At 34.8% G+C, this 22705-nt stretch overlaps 1 protein-coding gene and 1 pseudogene across 1 annotated transcript; both read right to left on the bottom strand.

Moving 5' to 3' along the window:
• Positions 1 to 4693: 4693 nt before the first annotated feature.
• LOC140183514 (uncharacterized) lies at positions 4694 to 9126 on the bottom strand (annotated as a pseudogene).
• A 4889-nt stretch (positions 9127 to 14015) lies between these two features.
• LOC112790673 (cellulose synthase A catalytic subunit 7 [UDP-forming]) lies at positions 14016 to 22438 on the bottom strand. The gene is made up of 12 exons (XM_025833187.3): positions 22298 to 22438; positions 21759 to 21954; positions 18787 to 18938; positions 18471 to 18510; positions 18253 to 18355; positions 17858 to 18124; positions 17131 to 17476; positions 16577 to 16834; positions 16283 to 16495; positions 15811 to 16173; positions 15270 to 15623; positions 14016 to 14910 (listed from the first exon to the last, which is right to left on the bottom strand). Exons 1-12 carry the CDS (start codon positions 22370 to 22372, stop codon positions 14323 to 14325), a joined length of 2955 nt encoding a protein of 984 aa, XP_025688972.1. The 5' UTR covers positions 22373 to 22438; the 3' UTR covers positions 14016 to 14322.
• Positions 22439 to 22705: the final 267 nt, after the last annotated feature.

The following is a 22705-nucleotide window of genomic DNA, read 5'->3' as shown; positions in this document are numbered from 1 at the left end:
TTTGAAAATTGAATGGCTCATTGAACTATTTTAATTATTAATTTATTGGATTATTGGTTCAATTAATTCAACTATAGTTAAATTGAAATAATTATTTTATAATAAAATAATAAATAAAATATAAATAAACACATTAAAATATAATTACAATCAACTCAATATTTGTATAAGAATTTTAATTTTGTTGTTTGACTTGATAAATCTAAAGAAAACATATAAAAAGATGATGGATTCAATAAAAATAAATAAACTCCACTTAAAATGAGAACAAAATCAAATATTTTTAAATTCAGTGTTTGTATTATTCGGCTTTTAGTACCAAAAAATTTGGTGCTAATTTTGCACAGAGTTATTTTAAATGAATTTTTCATTAAGTAAAGTAACAGCTTTGAGATATTTACATCATAGAGTTTGATCATAGTTGCAGCAAAATTGAAACCAAAGCATGTCAGTTAATAGCTCATTATTTATTCAGCCCTCACTCTCATTAATCAATAAATATCCCCTTTCTTAATTCTTAAAAAATTGTCACACAAAAAAATTGATCTACCTTAATGTGCTGAAATAATAAATTTAATAAAAAAACTGATTCACAACAAGATAAATGATAAATCATACTCCTAACTACTTCATTTAAAATAAGGGCAAAAAAGTTCATCATAAGATGCATTAATGCGAAAGTTACATTACAGGTGAAGTTATTAGCATGATAAGAAAATCAAAGCTTCAGAAGTACATACACGATAAATCGTTAAATTCATAAATGAAGAAACATGGTCCACCTATTAGCTACCTCTTAGAAACTCTATAACTTTATTTAGGATATCATAATCTTTTAGAGTTTTTGTCACTGTAATTTAACAAACTAAAATGTAACAAAAGTATATATAAGAGTTTGTAGCCATTTTAATTCAAGAAAGATGCACAAAATCTCAACTAAGTATTAATCAGCAAATGTCATAACTTGCGGTTGAGCACTTCATTTGAACTCAAAATGAACAGCAGTTATTTAAAACAAAAACAAAAAGCCAAACTAACATAATTTTATTGTTTTGAAAGACAGAAACTACATCAAGATAAGAGTAAACATAATAGAATCAAGAACATCATCAACAATAATTTCAACTGTTAAAATTATTTAAAATTATTCAATCCAGTAATAACAACAAGATTCACAGATTAACTAATAACAATTATTCGACAATTATTGTTACAAAAACAATTAATATCTAGGGCTAGAAGCTAGAACAAAGCAAAGCTGATGAGACAGTGGCTGGCAAGATAGTGGCTGACGTGGTGGGACATAGTTGGCACCGGCGGGATAGTGGATGCGTGACGATAGTTAGAGGTGAGTGTAAAATCCATGAAATTAGTAAATAATTAACAATAAATTATTTATTATTTAAAAAAATTAAAAAATTAAATCTTATAGTTTAATGAAGTAAAAGTAATTAAAATATAAGTTTTAACACTAATTTTAAAAATTTTGGCCCAAAATTAAGCCGTCAAGCCAAACTAGTTGAACCAAACCCACATTGGACCTAAGGCTCAACCAACTCACCCAACACTTAAGATATTTCAGCCTTTCCTACCTCGTAACATGAGTTCCACACTGAAAACATAAGGGGGAGGAGAGCAAAGAACCCCAAACCCTTGCACCAATTTCATATCCACATAACTTTCAATTCGAAACTTTGAGCATTAGTGCGCAAAAATTGAACTCGCACAACTTTACCGGCAAGTACACCGGGTCATCCAAGTAATACATCAAGTGAATGATGGTCGATCCCACGAGGATTGTTAGATTGAGCAAGTAATAGTTATCTTGCTGGACTTAGTCAGGTGAAAAATAAAGAAAGTAGTTGTTAAAGCGCATAAAACAAAATAATAAAGAAGAGCAATTAAAGGTTGGTGTAAAATCAATAGAAGAAAACAGTTAAGGTCTCGGAGAAGTTTATCTTTCTGAATTAATACTTCTTACTAATCAAGTTGGGTTGGTCTAGTAATTAGCTCACTAGTCCGCTTAAGCAAGTGTCGGGGGTTCGAATCCCGCCTTGTGCATGCAACAACCCATTGGCCAGCGGCAAACCCTTAAATGGAGCTCAGTACCGCGGCGTATTAGTCCTTGGCCTGCTGGGCTGGGAGATACTGTGAGAAACAAAAAAAACAATGAATAATTCATTCTATGGCAAACTGTAAGTGATTAAACACTAATCCCTTAGCAATTTAATCTCCTCTAATCCTACTAAAATGGCACAAACAAGGTCAGTTATTTCATATCAGATGATGAAGTTCAGAAAACTAGTTTAGCACCACAAAAACCTCAATTACCCAAAGCTGACTGAATTTTATGTCATATATCCTAATTAGTCCAGGTAAATTGCAACTTACGAGGAGTGTTTTCAAGCTATAGTTCAGGCGACCTTGGTCAGAGTATCACACCAGAGCTCATGTAGAAAAAAGGTTATACTTCCGTTCCACCCAGTTTCATTAGATTAAGAACTAAAACACACCTTAGAATTGAATCAAACATATATTAAGATAGAAAAGTAATAATATTAATCCATGAAAACTAACAGAGCTCCTAACCTTAACTAGGAGGTTTAGTTGCTCATAACTTTACAAAGAAAATAGGTTTTTGAAAAGTATGGAAAAAGATCTGTTGTATCTAAACCTAAGTGATCTCCTCCTTAAATACTAAATGCTAGACCTTAAAGATATTATTTTAAATTAGAAATTATAGAAATAAAATAAATTAAGCCTGAGAAGTGCTAAAATCTACGTGAAGGCCCAATAGCATGTGAAACGGACAGCAAGGTGGCATTCAACGCCAGGATTGGGCGTTGAACGCCCAAAGAGGAGTGGCGCCTCTGCCTTCATGCCCCGTTGTTGGCATTGAACGCGTGATTTGGGTCGCGAATTTGGGGCCCTCTTGGCCCAATTTTTGGAGTATTGAAGAAAGGCGAATGAACATACACAGAGGGGGTGGGGACCTCATTACACACATTACATAGATAATTAGGAGTAGGAGTAGTGTAGTTTAGGAAATTTTCTCTTAGGGTTTACTTAAATTTTATTGTAGAATTTTATAGTTTTAGTTTGATCTTGGATTTTGTTCATCTTTATTGTAAGTACTCTTTAATTTCCTCTTTAATTACATTACTCTTGCTACTTTGTCTTATGGTTCAAGTTAATTTGTTAATATATGCGATTTTGATTTCTTGAATCTTTTGTTTATGAATTTGTTCTTTTATGAATTATATATGCTTGATTCAGTTTCTATTGTTGATATTGTGAATAGTTTGGTTATAGTTTTCATTATCCTTTGCAATATACCATGTGTTTTGTTTTTATGCCCACAAGGTGTTTGTGAAAATGTCAACTATAGATTTTGAGTAGATTTACACATCTTTACTTAGGACATGAGTTCCTAGGATACTAGAGTCATAATGTCTAACATTTAGTGGTAATTCTTGAGTTGTTAGTTGACTCTTGTTTCCATTGTTGCTAGCTTTTTACTAATGTCAATTAGTAAGTTAGCTAGGACTTCTGGATTAAGGTCAATTATGCTTGCTTGACTTACTCCTCGATATCAGGGGTTGACAAAGTGAGATTAACTTATCATAGTTGACATAGTTGTGGTTATAACGATGATAGGATTCCTTAATTCTCATTTCCAAGTCAAGACTCTTTTATGCATTTATAGCATTTTCACTAAGTTTTGATCTTGTTTTCTTTTTTTGCAATAATTTCCTTTTGATCATTTGTTAGTTCTTTTATTTCTTATTTCTTTTAATCTTTCATTCCTTGATTGAAGAAATCCCTTTCTTTACAACCAAGAGTGTGACATCTCATTTGCATAGTTCGAGGGAGACGACTCGGGATTTCAAACTCTCGGCTATTTTTGTTAATTGTGACATCTTTTTATTAAACTTTGATGTTGGGAATTTAATTGTCGGTTTGGACTATGCTATCAACGGAGTGATTCTTATTTTGAGAAATTCTAGATCCGCACAAATCCTATTCATCAAACCTAATGAAAAAAAGAAGTAATGAGGTAATAAGGTGCACAAAGAAAAGAAAGTAGAGTAGTGAAAGAAATTGATACTCATCCCGGGTGCACAGAGAACAACGTTATTGTTGTGCTTTATGATAAGGAAAAACAACAAAACAAAAGGATAGATAAGGGGGGGTTTTCCTACTAGACCTCTAAGATACCTGTTAGCAACCTAGGTCACCGGAAAGGATTCCCTACTAGACCTTCAAAGAACTTGTCCTTGACAACCTAGATCAGAGGGATGAAAATTGAATCACTCAATTTTCTCCATGCAACCAGCGAAGCAAATCAGTCACCTCACTTAATCACACAATAAAAACGTGCTTAAAAGCAACTGAAATTTATTCATCAAAGTTATGTAAATTGTCTCACCAAAGGTGTTTAAATAGGCACCTAATAATTAACTAAAAGATAAGATAACTAATTTAAATCAGATTTGATCTTATTGGATTAGATCAGATTTAATTTAAATTTAAAATCCCTAAAAATACTACTAAGCATAACAGATTTAAAATAAGTCTTCTAACAAACTTTTGACCACATAACAAACTAAAACAAGAGTCTAGAATTTTGAAATTTAAAAATAAATTATGCCTCCCACTGAATTCGGAAAGCATTATTGAGCTTCTTGCTGTCCTAACTTAGCCCAATGGGCCTTGCCCATTCTTCCTTGGTTAGAACTTGATGTAACTTCATATGCACAAGCGCTGCCAGGTTTCCAAAACTCTCCTTGAGCTTCTTTGCACGTGCTCTAGTGATGGGACCTTCTAAAAGTGTGAAATTCCCATTCTGCCCTTTTGTCTTAGAATGCCCCTGTTGTCTTTCCGAGCATGTATCATTCCCTCCTTCCTCAAAAAGATTCGTCCTCGAATCTGTGTTCATATCAAAAGGAGAGAGATCAGAAATATTGAAAGTAGTAGAGACATTATACTCACCTGGTAGGTCAATCTTGTAGGCGTTGTCATTGATCTTCTCAAGCACTTGGAATGGGCCATCCCTTCTAGCATTAAGTTTAGTCTTCCTCTGAGCAGAAAATCTCTCCTTCCTCAAATGTACCCAAACCCAATCTCCTGGTTCGAAGACTATATGCTTTCAGTTTTTGTTAACCCTTTCAGCCGTGGTTTTGTTCTTCCTCTCAATTAGGTCACGAGCCTTTGCATGTATTGCTTTAACTTTCTCAGCCTTTCTAGCTCCATTTAAACTAATAATATCACTCAAAGGTAAAGGCATTAAATCTAAGACAGTGAGAGGATTAAAATCATAGACAAGTTCAAAGGGAGAAAACCAGTGGAAGAATGGATTATCCTGTTATAAGCAAACTCAATAAAAGGTAAACAATCTTCCCAGGTTTTCAAATTCTTACCAACAACAGCACGCAATAAGGTTCCCAATGTCCTATTTACGACTTCAGTTTGACCATCAGTTTGAGGGTGACAAGTAGTTGAGTATAACAATTTTGTTCCCAGCTTACTCCACAAAACTTTCCAAAAGTGACTTAAGAATTTGACATCATGATCAGAAACAATAGTTTAGGGAACACCATGTAAACGCACAACTTCTCGAAAGAATAGGTCAGCAATATGTGTGGCATCATCAGTTTTATGACAAGCAATGAAATGAGCCATTTTACTAAATCTATCTACCACAACAAAAATGCTATCTCGACCTCTCCTAGTTCTAGGCAAACCAAGAACAAAATCCATAGAAATATCAACCCATGGATGCACAGGAACAGGTAAAGGAGTATACAAACCATGCGGTAAAGACTTAGATTTAGCTTGTTTACATGCAATGCATTTAGCACAAAATTTTTCAACATCTTTACGCATGTGGAGCCAGTAAAAATGCTCAGATAAAACATCCAAAGTCTTATGCACACCAAAATGATCCATCAAACCCCCACTATGTGATTCTAGAACAAGTAACTCCCTAATAGAACAAGTAGGTACACAAATTCTATTACCCCGAAAAAGAAAGCCATCATGCTTATAGAATTTGTTATATGCACCATGTTCACATGCAGCATAGATAGAGGCAAAAGCAGAATCAGTTGCATACAATTCCTTCATACACTCAAAACCTAACAGTTTAGAAGTAAGGGTTGTGATTAAGGAATACCTTCTAGATAATGCATCAGCAACCACATTCTCTTTACCTTGCTTATAGACGATTATATATGGAAAGGATTTAAAGAATTCTATCCATTTTGCATGTCTCTTGTTAAGCTTCCCTTGGCCCTTCAAGTGTTTGAGGGATTCATGGTCAGTATGTACCACAAATTCCTTAGGTAGCAAATAATGCTGCCACACTTCCAAAGCTCGCACCAAGGCATAAAGCTCTTTATCATAAGTGGAATAGTTGAGGTGGGCCCCATTCAACTTCTCACTGAAATAGGCGATTGCTCGCTTTTCCTGCATCAAAACAGCACCTATACCAATTCCGGAAGCATCACATTTGATTTCAAAAATTTTAGAAAAATCTGGTAAAATAAGAATGGGGGCAGAACACAATAATTCTTTCAAGGTGTTAAAGGCAAGTTCTTGTTCCTGATCCCATTTAAATTTGACATGTTTCTTGATGATTTCAGTTAAAGGTGCAGCAATAGTAGAAAAATCTTTAACAAACCTCCGATTAAAACCCGCAAGACCGTGAAAACTTCTAACATCAGAGACATTCTGAGGTGTGGGCCATTCTCTAATAGCCTTCAACTTCTTGTCATCTACCTTAATTCCTGCAGAACTTATCACAAAACTTAGGAATACGACTTTACTCAGACAAAACGAGCACTTTTGGAGATTAGCATACAATTTTTCCTTTCTAAGTACCTCTAAAACAGATTGAACATGCAAAATATGATCATCAAGACATTTACTGTAGATAAGGATATCATCAAAATAAACAACCACAAATTTACCTAAAAACTCTCGCAAAACATGATTCATTAGTCTCATGAATGTACTAGGTGCATTAGTCAAACCAAATGGCATAACTAACCACTCATAAAAACCATATTTAGTTTTGAAAGCTGTTTTCCATTCATCGCCAAGTTTCATTCGTATTTGATGATAACCACTCCTTAAATCTATTTTAGTAAAAATAACAGAACCATGCAATTCATCAAGCATATCATCAAGTCTAGGAATAGGATGGCGATACTTTACCGTAATCTTATTTCCAGCTCTACAGTCAACACACATCCTCCATGAGCCATCCTTCTTGGGCACTAATAGTACTGGAACAGCATAAGGACTCATGCTTTCTCTCACAAAACCCTTAGCCAAAAGGTCCTCGACTTGCCGTTGCAGTTCCTTCGTCTCCTCATGATTGGTCCGGTAAGCTGGCCGGTTAGGAATGCTCGATCCGAGGACAAAGTCAATCTGATGTTCAATGCCTCGTAATGGAGGTAAACCTGAGGGCATCTCATCCAAAAATACATCGCCAAATTCCTGCAAGATTGAAATAAAAGTACTAGGCAGGTTATGGTTAGTTTCAATGATAGAAAGTAAAGACTCTCTAAATCGTACTAACACCAATATTTTTTGCCCTAAACTAGCATGCTTCAGATCCCTTTCTTTGGCATAAAAACATATTTTGTTTGCACTCTCACTCTCCACAGATGCTTCTCTTTTAGAACTCTCTTTTTCACTCAGACCCTGACTCTTTTTCTCACACGTTTCATCTCTCAAAGCCCTCTCTTTACCCTCTTGTTTTTCAATTTTCGCACATCCTAAAGACTCTTTAGTAGATTTGCATATGCTTAGTTGCTCCAAGTACACTTCTTTAGGTGTCAAAGGTGCAAGGGTAATCTTCTTCCCAGGATAAGTGAAGGAGTATCGGTTTGTGAAACCATCATGGACCACCTTCCTATCATACTGCCATGGACGGCCTAGGAGTAGATGACAAGCTTGCATAGAAACCACGTCACAAAGTACCTCATCACTATATCTCCCAATAGAGAACTGTATGCGGGCTTGCTTCATAACCTTCAACTCACCAACATCACTTAGCCACTCCAATTTGTAAGGGTTAGGGTGTTTGGTGCATTTCAACCCCAATTTTATGATCAAAGTAGAGCTAGCAATGTTTGTATGACTTCCAGCATCAATGATCATGAGTCCAACCTTACCTCCCAATAAAACTTTTGTATGAAAGATGTTCTCTTGCTGTTCTAGACGATCATCCTTGGCTTGTACATTTAAGATCCGCCTAGTGACAAGGGTTTCGCCACTAACAGCATACTCAACTATATCTTCATTATTTGTAGCATCATCCGTATGTGGCATGTCTTCATACCCATCTGAGTTATCAGATTCTGAGAAAATATCATTTGCTTTAATTACCATGGTCCTTTTATTTGGACACTCGGAAGCATAATGGCCTAATTCGCGGCACTTAAAGCAGGTGATATCACGATGCTGTGCAGGAGGTTTAGAAGTGGGATTAGGTGTGGACGGCTTCCTGTGCTGCTCTGTGGGCTTCTCCTTTAATTCGGTAGGTTTGGATCCAGTCTTCTCCCTGAAATTAGCACCTCTCAAATCCCACCTTGAAGTAGAATTACGCAGCCCTTTCGCTTTTTGCTGTCTTTCCACTTTGATAGCTAGGTTCACCAAGTCTTCCATAGTCACAAATGGAAGATGTTCTACAGTATTTGCAATGCCTTGGTTCAGTCCACTCAAGAAACGTGCCATAGTAGCCTCAGACTCCTCCTCAATGTTTGCTTGGATTAGCAGCATCTCCATCTCCTTATGATACTCATCTACAGACTTAGAACCTTGGTATAACCGTTGGAGCCGTTGATGTAGCTCCCTGTAGTACTAAGAAGGGACAAACCATTGTCGCATGACCTTCTTCATCTTTTCCCAAGACATAATTGGTGGTTTTCCATTCCGCCTCCTCTGTTTGTCCAACTCGGCCCACCAGACAAGGGCATAATCTGAGAATTCGACAGCCGCTAGCCTTACCTTTTTTACATCTGTGTAGTTATGACACTGAAATAGGAGCTCTACCTTGCGTTCCCATTCCAGGTACGCCTCAGGGTCACTTCTGCCTTTAAATTCTAGGATGCGCATCTTGATAGCATTAAGGTTATTATCAACATCTACCGATTGTCTATGATGTCGGGATCTGGATGAAGTCTCCTCCTCAGACTCTGTAGAATCATTATGAATAGATTCTCGTGACCGTGCTTTCGCCTAAGAGAAAAAGAGTTAATTCGAGAATCCATGTCATCAAGACGTTGTTGAATCCCTGTAAGGATGCTGGCAAATGCGTCGAGACGGAAAGTTAGTTGTGGATTGGGGTTCCCTTCAGTGTTAGCCATCAGTGTACCTGTAAAAGAAAAGACCTTACAACACTCTTCTCACGTGTATCACTCGGAATAGGACATTCGTGTTTCACTCAATACGTGGCTTTTACCCTCTGATGAGCTTACCACTCTTGCCTTTTTCCACTCTTGGATTGCTTTAACAAGTTGCACTTCGGAAGATGAGGAATTGAGACACAAAACTAAGATAATCTGAATGATAGAAACGTTCAACTTGACAAGAAGACGATTAAAGTATGTGAAAAAATGGAAACAAAGAGTGATACTAAAATGACAAAACTAGCAAAATTGGATCCTAAGTGGAACCCAAGGAAAATTTGAAAAGTTAAACAACGGGAAAATTTAAAATTTCATTTTTTTTTGAAACGTTTATGTTTTTTTTTTGGTCAACTAGAATAAACAGAAATTGCAGTAATAGAATTTAAGGAAGAGTTTTTTTCGTTTTTTTTTAATCTAAAGTGAATTGCAGAAATTGAAGAGAAAAAATAAAGAGATTAAACAAGACCCATGGAACGTGTAGATAAATAAGAATTTACCTACGACCTGTAACTGATACCAGATGATAAGGAAAAACAACAAAACAAAAGGATAGATAAGGGGGTTTTCCTACTAGACCTCTAAAATACCTGTTCTTAGCAACCTAGGTCACCGGAAAGGATTCCTTACTAGACCTTCAAAGAACTTGTCCTTGACAATCTAGATCAGAGGGATGAAAATTGAATCACTCAATTTTTTCCATGCAACCAGCGAAGCAAATCACTCACCTCATTTAATCACACAATAAAAACGTGCTTAAAAGCAACTGAAATTTATTCATCAAAGTTATGTAAATTGTCTCACCAAAGGTGTTTAAATAGGCACCTAACAATTAACTAAAAGATAAGATAACTAATTTAAATCAGATTTGATCTTATTAGATTAGATCAGATTTGATTTAAATTTAAAATCCCTAAAAATACTACTAAGCATAACAGATTTAAAATAAGTCTTCTAACAAATCTTTGACCACATAACAAACTAAAACAAGTGTCTAGAATTTCAAAATTTAAAAATAAATTATGCCTTCCACTGAATTCGGAAAAGCATTATTGGGCTTCTTGTTGTCCTGACTTAGCCCAATGGGCCTTGCCCATTCTTCTTTGGTTAGAACTTGATGTAACTCCATATGCACAAGCGCTGCCAGGTTTCCAAAACTCTCCTTGAGCTTCTTTGCACGTGCTCTAGTGATGGGGCCTTCTGGAAGTGTGAAATTTCCATTCTGCCCTTTTGTCTTAGAATGCCCCTGTTGTCTTTCCGAGCATGTATCACTTTACCTACTTCTGCATGAGCATAAAAATAAAAAATTGAAAGCCAAAATTAAAGCTGTGGCACAATCACAAAATTAAAAATCGCAGGGAGTGGACCAAAATCAAAATTTGATGGAACTAAAACCAAAATCAAGAAAAGAAAAATCTTAAATTCGGTAATTTGATAACAACACATTATAAGAAATGAACCAAAATAGAACTTTCATGAAAGGGTTAAGTATGATTTTGGTCCCTAACGTAGGGGCTGAAAATTTTTTTCATCCCTCGCCTTTTTTCGCTCCAAAATGGTCCCCAAGGTTTCAGTTTGTTTTAAAACCGTCCTTCGGACCAAAATGCCCCTATCCCTTCTTCCCCAAAATCATGCAAAGCACCAGCACCACCACAACCACCACTACCCACCACCTACCACCTACCACCTACCACCACCACCATCATCATCATCATCATCATCATCATCATCATCATAAGAATCCAAAATCAGAACCACCACCACCACCATCACCACCACCACCACTACCACCACCACCCACCACCCACTGCCACTCCATCACCATCCATCACACCAACTAAAACATCAGAAAATCAAGATCATCATCGTCATCCTCATCAAAACCCAAAACTCAAAAAATTCAGAAAAATCAAACAACAATAATACTCAATCAGAAAATCATCATTATCATCAAGAACCCAGAATCAGCAACAACAATACTCTAAAATCAAATTTCAGCAACAACAATATTCCACAATAAATCCAGAAATTTCACAAAAAATCAAATTCACAGAATTCACAGAAGAAGAAGAAGAAGAAGAAGCGGCGGGGTCAGGGCGGCGGTGCGGCGGTGGTGTCGGCGGGAGGAAGAAGAAGAAGAAGAAGAAGGAGAAGAAGAAGAAGAAGAAGAAAGGTGGCGGGCGGCGGTGCAACGGCGAGAAGAAGAAGTGGCGGGCGGCGGTTCGGCGGTGGGGTCAGTGGTAAAAAGAAGAAGAAGAAGAAGGGTGGCGGGCAGCGGTGCGGCGGCGGTGCAGTGGCGGTGCGGCGTCCATCCCCCCTCCACCCTCTACCCTCCCCCTCCCCCCTCCCCCCACCTTTCTCGGCCCCCCTCCGCCCCCCTTTTCTTTCTTCTCGCCCCCCCAACCCCCACCCCCACCCCCACCCCGCTTTTATATCCCCCCTTTCTTTCTTTTTTTTGCTTTTATTTATTTATTTATTTTATTTTTATTTTATTTTATAATTTTTTTAATAAAGGGTAATTTGGTAATAAAAAAATATAATTGGTAAAAAGGATGATTTTAAAACAAACTGAAATTTTGGGACCATTTTAGAGCAAAAAAAAGGCGAGGGACGAAATAAATTTTCATCCCCTACGTTGGGGACCAAAATCATACTTAACCCTTCATGAAACTACTAGGAAGAAATAAGCGATAAGGAGCATCGAGTCAATAATCAAAGCCGCATGAAAGACGAAATGCTAGAAACAATAATTAAGAGTGAATACAAAATCGAAAACGAAAACATTATTGTGAGAGGATATAATTAGAACAATTAGAATATAACAATCATTGAAGTAATTAGAATAAGGGGATGTGAATTTAGTTACAGATCTAGAAGCGAGAAGTTAGAACACAAATTGAGAAACAGATCGAAGAGGAGAAAGCACGTTAATGGATAAAGAGAAGCTAGTAGAGCAAAAGATCGAGGAAGGAGGAGAAACTCGTAGATTTGGAGAAAATTTTGACGGAGGAGGAGAAGCTCGAAGGAGCAAAAATGGCATTTTTACGAGAGCAAATCCGATAGAACTTCACGTGTCTAGATGGAACTTTATATCTAAGAGGTTGAAATTTTATTTCTCTTTTAAATAGTATAATCATAGGGCGGTTTGAAACCGCCAGAATCACCAACCGTCACCATTAAAAAAAGGATGAATTACGACAATCACATAAATTACCCTAATTAATGAACATTAAGACAGTTTTATAAAATTACCATAATTTTAATGTCATTATATATATATATATTTATATTTATATTGTAATGTCTTTTCTTCTATTTCGATTCTTTTTTTTCTGATAAAATACATGTTTAATTAATATGTCCTACTCATCAAGAAAGAAAATGAAATAAGTTCAAAAAATAAAAGAGAAAAAGAAAATAACTACTCATTTTTATCACTTTCTCAGTTTTTCCTTTTATCCTACATTGCATACTTCTTTTACCTTACAAAAATACAAAATTTTACTAAATTAACTAAGAAAAAAGAAAAAGAAAAAAAAGGAAAAAGGAGACTAAACTTAAAAAGAGAAAAGAGAGAATAAACACTTAACCATCTATACTTTACCTTCCATTTTTAAGAATACCACACCACTTCTCAAAACAATAAATAACCAAGACAGTTCTTCTCATCTCCTTTTTTCTTCTCATATCAAAATCATCAAGGTGAGTGAAGAGAAGCTCCCCTTTTCTTTCACTTTAAATCCGGTCATCATGTGGTTCCAAGGAGAATCATGATTTCATTTTCCTTGTTTAGGAAATCAAGTTTAGGAGTCTCTAAAGATCAAGGGTAAATCACTTGCCAAAGGTGAGAAGAAGTTTTTTTCTTTTCTTCTTGTAAATTTAGCCGTGCTTTAGATATTAAAGACAATTATTTTTATGGATTACAAAAGAAATTGTTATTTTTGTCCTGTTTAAAAGTAATCGATTAAAAATATTGTCTTTGTCTATCTAAAGCAATTTTTGTTTAAAGTTTTTAATAAGGATTATCTTAGCCAAAAAATATTGTAGTGAAATAAAAATTAAAGATATTTTTATTAGCATATTTAAAAGTTGGAGCCGAATTGATAATTTACCTTAATCTAAAATTCTAGATAATCAAATTCAATTTCTTGAACAATTCATTTTTATTGTCTAAGCAAATAATTTACGATAATCTCATAATTAATAGAAATAATTCTAATTAAAATTAGCATCTATTAAATTTTTGGGATAGGACATTCTTTTTGGTTGTCCACGTTATTCTTCAACTCGATAGATCAAAGACTAATCCGTCGCAGATCTGAGTTTCATTTAAGGGTCCGTCGCTGATCAATGTGTTGCTGCATGCACAAGGCAAGATTCAAAGCTCCAACATTTAAGCGAATGAGTGAGCTGACCATTTGACTAACTCAAATTTATTTGGGATACGACACTATGCATACCCGTTTTTGGATCTAATATTGTATACCGTATCTTTATGAATTCAACTAAAGCAATTAACTGATCTAGATTGCATTTGCATCTAAATTAAAAAGGTTAATAACTTTTATGTATATTTTTCATTTTTGGTATAAATAGGAATTGATAAGAAGTAAAATAAGATAAAAAAAAGGAAGATACACAATTATTGGTGTACTAAAAAGTTGTACAAATATAATTTCTCCGTTCCACAACTATTACATCTTCTTTTAGTTGTGACAAAATTAAGAAATCAGCAGGACTTTATTTTAGTTTCATTGAATAAAAAATGGACTGTTCGGAAAAAAAAAAGGGGGGGGGTGGGAGGGCATGTTTTATGTTGCATGTTCCATGTCACAAAATTTTTCTCTAGCGTTATGCACATGCATTTCATAGCATCAATGCTCTTCATGGAATGTGGAAAACGGATTCAACAACTGATTCCACATTGCTTAGCGTCTGGTCCTTTTGTTTTCAACACAAAAGGGTCAATCCTTACCCAAACCAAGGAGAAGATAGAAGCCAAAAGCACCGACCATATGACTATAAGCGTTGGTGTTCGGTTCTGCCTACCCATGAGGCCTTTAAGGAATGGGTACAAATGAACAATAACCCACAAAGAGAAGAAGAGCTTCCCAAGAAGTGCTCCCCAAGAATGTCCACCACTGTTTATGGCATCTGTGAAACCAGCTACAATGCCAATGAGGTTGATTATTATGATTGTAGTTGGAGGTATAAGGAGAGCAGTCCATTTGATGGTGTACAGCTGGTGGAACTGCCCTTCGTCTGGCGCCTTCGATACGGTGATGAAGTTGATATTGCTTCTTACCAGGGGCAGGGCTTTCATGAGGCTGTGTACAACTGCGAACATGTGTGCAGACACACTTCCGATGACCCAGAATTGCTGATTCCTCCACCATTCCTCAAGGCTAACACCACTCCATCTCAATTCGAGGATGGCCGATGCAAAGATGGTGATGAATAGACTAATAAAGACTAGACTTGCGAATGTCCCTACCTGGAATGATATAACAGGAATTTTGTAAGCTGATAAAAGGCTTCCAAAACTACACAACAAGAAAGAATCTTATGGAACTTAATTCTACAGATTCGAGCAATACTTTATTCATTCATTTTGCTAGAGTCATATCTAACATTAAATATATCATGCACATATTCTAAGTAAGAAACTAGCAAGGCAGATCATTCATTAAAGAAATAAGTTTAATTTTACTCGAATCAATTATATGTCACAACATTTGAGTTTAACTAGTGTACTCATAGTTCGCTATATGAAATGAGCAAATGAATGACATTATAAAAATGAAATTGGTTAATTACTGTATGACAAGAATCAATAAAAAGAAAATTTATTACCGAAGGTGTGATGAATTTATCAGTGAGCAAGCAGATAGCAGGAATGAGACAATATATCAAAAGAGGTATGGAGCTGAAGGGGTAGACAGTGCTGTTAATATAGGCAACCCTTTGAAGCGTCTTCAGTTTTCCTTCGTTGAAGCCGTACCACAGCGGGCAATGGCGGCTGAAGAGGATCTCAAGTGATCCCACCGCCCATCTAAGCACCTGGTTAAGTCTATCTGTAAGGTTGATAGGAGCTGTCCCCCTGAATGCAGCTCTCTTCGGCATGCAATATACCGATTCCCAGCCTCGACTATGCAACTTGAAACTCGTAAGAGTATCTGCAGCTATAGATCCATAGCTCATGCCAACCTGTTTGATCAAGAATATTTCAGTTATTAATCTTCAATAACCACTATTTTAGTCCGAAAAGTATTACAAAATGATGGAGAGTCACGTTCGTGTGAAGTTAGTAAATTTGAATATTGTAGGATAAAATCCACCATTTTTCTTTTTAACGCTTAAATGTTGAGGGCTAATTAAGAGAATTCCATAATACCTCATATCCCCACAGAGTTCTGTCTTCATATTTGCAGCTCATGACATGAATGGCTTCTTTGAGCAGGGCCGCCTGACCGGAAGAAGCATCGACGCCACCTTCTTCTGTTGATGAAGAATTAGCAAAATGTGATTTTTGAAATCTGTTCTCAAAATTCATCTCTGATTTCAGTAGCTGCTTGTCTTCTTCTATTATTCCTGCATCTTCCTCTTCATTTTCATCCTGTTTTGAGTGCACTTGAACAATTCGCGGCGGTTTTGACACCTTTGGTGGTTCCAAACCATATATAGCTTTCCTGCTGAAGATGCATCCTGAACCAACATAAGCAGGTCCTTGAATTCCATCTAGGCACCTTAGGTTAATCTATGCAGGAAAAAAGAGCCGTGGCATATGAAATTGTATCTAATCAATAAAGGAAAAAGAATGAACAAACAAAATTGAGAAAATTTGATGCTAAAATTGTTGTACTTACATCAAACAAAACAGTGTTCTTGTTGGCATAACGATCGTTCCTGTCAAGGCTGTCAAATCTTAAAGGAAACTGAACAAAGCCAATGCCATTCCCAAGTTGGATGTCCATAAAGAAACACATGGCCTCACGCACGACTTTGCTGTTATTAACATAATGATTGCAATCCAAGTTCAGCACGAAGGGAGCATTGCTTAGCACTGCTGATACTCGAAGCTAGAAAGAAATAAGGAACTGTTAGGCTTCTTTCAACGGAATGCTAAAGTATAATCTGAAAGGGAGGTTTATAGTTTATACCAAGGCATTTATGGCACCAGCTTTGTTGTGGTGTTGGAATGCCGGCCTTTTCTCACGAGATATGTATACAAGACAGGGAAGTTGGTCGGGGTGGTGGCCTCCGCCTCGAGCAATAAGGACTTGTATCATACTTGGATGATCGTTGGTGTTGTTTCCCGGCCACGGTGTCTCATCTTTCATTGTCCACCCTTCTGCTGGAACTCTCATGGACTTGGCCACAAGTGCATTAATCCTCACCTTAAATTCTTCATATTCTCTCTGTCAAATTAGTTCCATGTATGAAGTGGGTATTAGAATTTATCAACCATGCTAAGTGTAGGTCAAAAATCAGCTACCAAATCAGTTACTAATGTAAAATACATGCTGAAATATAAAATATATATAAAAAAAAAGAGTAAAACACATATATTTATATACAAATATATGATGTCTAATTTTTACTCTGCACATAGTATTTTTATAGAAACAATATATCTTAAATGTGCTCCACTTTCTCACATTTAAGAAATTAGTTTGAGTGGTATTATTGAAAAAGAATATTATTGCTCACTAACCTTCATAATACGACGTTCTTTTACATATGTTGTCTGAAGCTTATCCTTTATGTAATCTATCTTCTCAGAGAAGTACTTCTCTGGTGATCGAGGTTCAGCAGAGTATTTTCTGCAGAACGGTACCCATTTTCTTGCGAATTCAGCAGTTTCTTGAAGAGCCTCAAAGGTGAGCATGGAAGCTCCATCATCAGAAACGTAACATGAGATTTTGTCAACTGGGTAATCTAGCGCCAAGATTGAAAGAACAGTATTGGCTGTAACTAGAGGAGGTTCCTTCGTTGGATCCACTGTAGTGACAAATATATCTATTGGAGAAAGCATATTCGGCTTGTCCTCCGGTTCAAATCTGCATTACAAGATCTATACATTTAGCTCTTCAATTTATATATAAGATTTATAGAACCAACCTTTATACTAATTCATCTCACCACAGCACAGGTTATTTTGTAATATTGGTTCCTTGGTGTAAACTTACTAAAAAGGTTACTCATGACATAGTGTTGATTCATCTTAGTTTTAGGATGTTTAGCTAGTTATCTTATTTTTGTTATTTATTTGGTAATTCGTAAGTAAATAATATATAATCTCTCGAACTTATGTTTGTCAAGACCTTGCTTATTTGAATTTAAAAAAATAAAAAGATTAAAAGGAGCAAAAAAAAGAAAAATGAATATGAAAACCAGATACATTTAGACATCATCTGGCGGAGCAAGCTCAGGATATATACCTGATTGAGAGACGATCAATATACGTCTGGCGATCAATGGGAAACCATTTAGGAAGTTGGTCAACCAGCCATGACAATGCTAGCCAAATTTCACACACCACAGATGTGAACCAGAGTCCAATTGCTTCAGGTACTGGGTGGAAGATTCTGTATTGAAAGAATAGCAAGAGAATCACAAGCCTCGCTGCAACCATCATCCTGTAAGGGCTGAGTCTTCCGGATGGTATCGCCACCTTTCTTGAGAGTGGCTGTCTACTTTCATCTTTACTGGAACAATGATATCATATGACAGCAGCAAGAGCATCAAATTAGTATAGAACAGTGTTCCTGAGATGTCAAAATAGCATTGCAAATTTGCTAAATTAGGGAAAGGGGAATGCTTTCTTGATGCATACATAGCCTTTTCGGGATCAACTGTAGCCTCAGTTTCAGGCCATAGATTTCCTTGGTTTAACTTCCAGTCATCTGCTCTCTCTTTGTCAGCAAATTTTTCATAGCCTACATCACGAAGACGTTCAAAATTTTCGGATTTAGACTGTAAAATAGCATCATTTCTCTCTTTAAAATAGCCAATGATGTTGTTTAACATTTATGTTTCAGGATTTTAGCTCACCCGGCTCGTGGTATGTAGATACAGGCAGCTCCCCTTTCACCTGCTCGTTTTCATTAGAAAAAAAAAAAAGGGTAAGCCGCTATAGTAAGGAATACTCGTTCAAAATAAAAGTGAAATCTGGAAAACAAAAGTCTTAAATCTACAAAAAATAAATGCCAGAGAGAAATATTATCTTGAGTTCTTAGCTTGCATGAACATAGTTCCACCACCTTTGTTAAGATATTCTCAGTTACTTCCATTCACCACGTTTGTTATATATTAAGATACACTAAAAAAACTGTTTTATATTTCCATTTAATTATCAGTAGGAACTGACCTTGGCCAAGGATGCTGATTTAGCATTCTCATTATCATATCCGCTACTCTTCTTCCTTTGCCGCAACTCTTCCTTTTCTTCCAACATTTTGAATTCATGTTCTATATCATCCACATCGTCTTCGTCTTCGTCTCCCTCTACTCTTGGGCTTCCTGCACTTCAAGTAAATAACATTTAGGCTGCGTTTGTTTATAAAGACAGGACACTGAAACAAGAACATATTTTTTTTCATTTTTTCATTCATTATTCTTATTAATTTTTTATTATTATATTTTTTATCTCAAATTTTTCAAATAAAAAAATAAAAATAAATTAAATTTCCATAATTTATTCTAGACATTTTTATCAGATTAAATTTTTAATTAGATTTACAGAGATAGTTATCAAAATCGGACCGGACCGACCAATTCGACCGGAAAATCGATGAACCGATTTTCACACCGGTCCAGTCCAAACTTCTAACCGCTTAAGGTAGAAAATCGGAATGAACCAGTCAAACCCGTAGTGAACTGGCAAAAATCGGTCAAATCCGGTGAGCCTCGGTCTGACCGAACCACTCGGTCGCAATTGAAGGAGAACCTACGGCGCACCAGCGTTCCATAACTCCACCGTGCTCCATATACGCCTTTATCAATAAACAAAATACAAAAACACAAAATTTTGTATCTCTATCATTCAATATCTTATCCTATCTCGTCGGTATTTTGTTCTGTCTAAACAAACACGGTCTTAAAGGACAAAACATATATAACAAGTTATAAAGAAAGACCGAGTGCCACTACTTCTGTCGAACTAAGTCCTTTGTGAAAAACATGGCATGCTTTCATTTCGTGATGAATTAAAAGGCAAAAATAATATTAAAAAAACCAATATTTTTTCTTAAAAAAATATTTGATAACAAAAAAATATTAATAAAAAATAGTCCGAACTTATCTTATTTAATTTTTATTAATTGTCAATATTAAATAAAGTAAATTCTTACTGCTTTTTTATTTTTATATTTAATTATTCAATATTAATCAATTTTTCTTTGTTTCATTAAAAGCGTCGGGCTCTTAATATTATAAAAATCCAATTTAGTTGCTTTCTTTTCAAAAAATCTAATATTAAAAATATTAAGTTGACCAATACTTTTTTTTGTCAACATGTAACTAACTCAAGGAAAGACTTCAACATATAATGATTCATGTACTACATAAGCTTTGTCATATATACACGAAAACCTACCGGATGACTACCTTACTAACCCAAAAAAATTGGCCTTTGTATGGATACAGCTAGGGAACGATGCAGGCATGCAGCTATGACTTGGATACAATTTTTATTCAAATTAACTCAAAATTACAATCTAGGTTAAAGTTTTTATTCTTTTACTCTTTATTCCAAAACTAATTAAATATTTAGTTTAGGATGTCAAATTCACTTTATATATATATATATATATATATATATATATATATATATATATATATATATATATATATATATATATATATATATATCCAAAATTTTTTGTTCTTTTAAAATTTGTGTACTTTATTATGATGTAATCTGAATCATATGCTGATATATGCACATATAGGATTCTCTTTATAACTTGGATAGATCTACTCAGATTTTTTTCATATTTACTCTACAAATACTATAAATAAAGAAATTAATATAATTTTAAGATATATTATCTACCCTTAATTTTTAGGTGATTTTTTACATACTCAATTAATTTGAGAGTATTACATACCTTTTTTATATGTTCTAATTAATTGGTGATATGTGTATTTATTAATTTCAATCAGTAAATAAATTTTTTATTCTTAAAAATAAAAATTAATGAATTTAATATATGTATAAAATATTTTATATATACATATATTAATAGTTAATATACTGTACATACATTTAAGTCTAGTTAAATCAAATCTCCATATGTGCTAAATCTTAAATAAATTATTTTAAAGAGAAAAAAAAATTAGAATTGGGCCGTTGTATATGCTGCTGGAGAAAGAGGGAAGAACATAGAATTCTAATCTTTTTCATCTAATTTCGTCTTCTCTGTTTTTTATATTCACAGAAAAAATTCGTTTTCGTCTTCTTCCCTCTCCTTCACTCTCAGGATATACCTTCTTTTTCCTCCTTCTAATATTCAAAAGTCGTCGATTTTGTTGCTGTAACCCAGAACAATCCATTTTTCTTTTTTACTGTTCTTCAATTTAAAGTTGTCAATTTTATTGTTGGAACCATATCTTTCAACGGTCAATTTTTTTTTAAATAATTTATTTAAAGTTTACCACGTATGGTGGTTTGATTTAACCAGACTTAAATGTATATACAATGTGTTAAGATATGTATATATACAATATTTTATATATGTATTAAATTTATTAATTTTTATTTCTAAAAATTAAAAATTCATTTATTGATTGAAATTAATGAATACACATGTCACTAATTAATTAGAACATGTAAAAAGGGTATGTAATACCCTCAAATTAATTGAGTATCAAAGAAATCACCTCATTTTTATATTTCTTAGACCGTTACTAATTTAAATGTCGAAATTTTTTGCAAGTATACCTTGCCTCTTGAAGATACTAATCTAGAGCAAAGAAATTCACCACAATCTCGTACTTCGATCCCATAAAATATATTATATTATTATGAGAATTAATTCTAATTTCGGCTCCAAATCACAACAAGATGTATTATAAGTTTTTACGCAGCATAGACGAAAACTAATAGAATATTAACATCTTGTGGATGTTTTGACCAACTCTTGGCAAAAAACTATTTGTCTTTCAAATTCTCTTAAAAACTCTCTGGATATTCTTAGAATTTTATAAAATACTTTTAAAAATGAAATATATATATATATAAAAAAAAACCTAATCCAAATACATGCAGAAAATAGGAGAAAGAAAACAAACTTTTGGAGTAGGTAGTTGCCTTTTTGTATTGTTTCCGTTCCAAATTACCTTTGATACGCTTGTATCTTGTATGGCACTGGGGGCAAACTTGAGTCCCTTCCCTTCTTTCGTACTCGTAACAAGGCCTACACACGGGAAACCCACATTCCTCGCAAGCTACAAACAAGTCTCCGTCCACAGTTAGTCCCACTAAGTCACCGCATATTTCACATAGTTGGCCATCTAAGTTCTTCACAGGCCTTGGCTGCACCAGATTATTATTGTTATTATGTTTGTTAATCACATTAAGAAAACAAAAATGTTACGTAAATATAAAATATATTGTATAATTTAACTCATTTTTAATTTATATTTTGTATTTAAATAATGTGTATTCTGTACTAGTAATTAAGTTGAGTGACTTATTTAAATGTAGACTTAACATGGTTATAAGAAAATCTCGGTATATATAGCATGACACAAAAGTATTTTCCTATATCAACTATTTCATATTGCTTTATCAAAGATTTAAACTATTAAGATGAAAATATGAATGGTATTATATTTAATAAAATGCTCACGATCTTATTTAATTTAGCTATGTTTACCTCGTTGTGTCCTTGAATGACCACAAGATCATTGTTGTCATGGGTCGCAGCAAAAAGCCCGGTACTAGCTTCCATGGGGAGTGGAGGAATGGAAGCAGTGCAAGTATGGGTGAGTGAAGTTAGAGATTACATATATATAACTCTTCCAATTAAGTTCTAATCATTTAAGGTAAAGCCAAAAAAGTGCATGTTTTTAATGTCCACGTAAGGTTACTGTTATTAGTTGTGGGGTTCCTATTGACAGCCTTGAAGTTACACTGCAACTACATTTATATCCAATCAAAGCAAGTGAGCTGACACGGTGCGCAGTAATATGTGGTAAGATAATGAGTACAAATTAGTATTCTATTTTGTCAAATATATGAAATGTGAGATAGGCTTTTTTAATTACACTATTTTACACATAAT

The sequence above is a fragment of the Arachis hypogaea genome, chromosome 3 (genome assembly GCF_003086295.3).
Source record: "Arachis hypogaea cultivar Tifrunner chromosome 3, arahy.Tifrunner.gnm2.J5K5, whole genome shotgun sequence".
NCBI classification, from domain to species: domain Eukaryota; kingdom Viridiplantae; phylum Streptophyta; class Magnoliopsida; order Fabales; family Fabaceae; genus Arachis; species Arachis hypogaea.
This window is presented reverse-complemented; position numbering and strand designations above follow the sequence as displayed.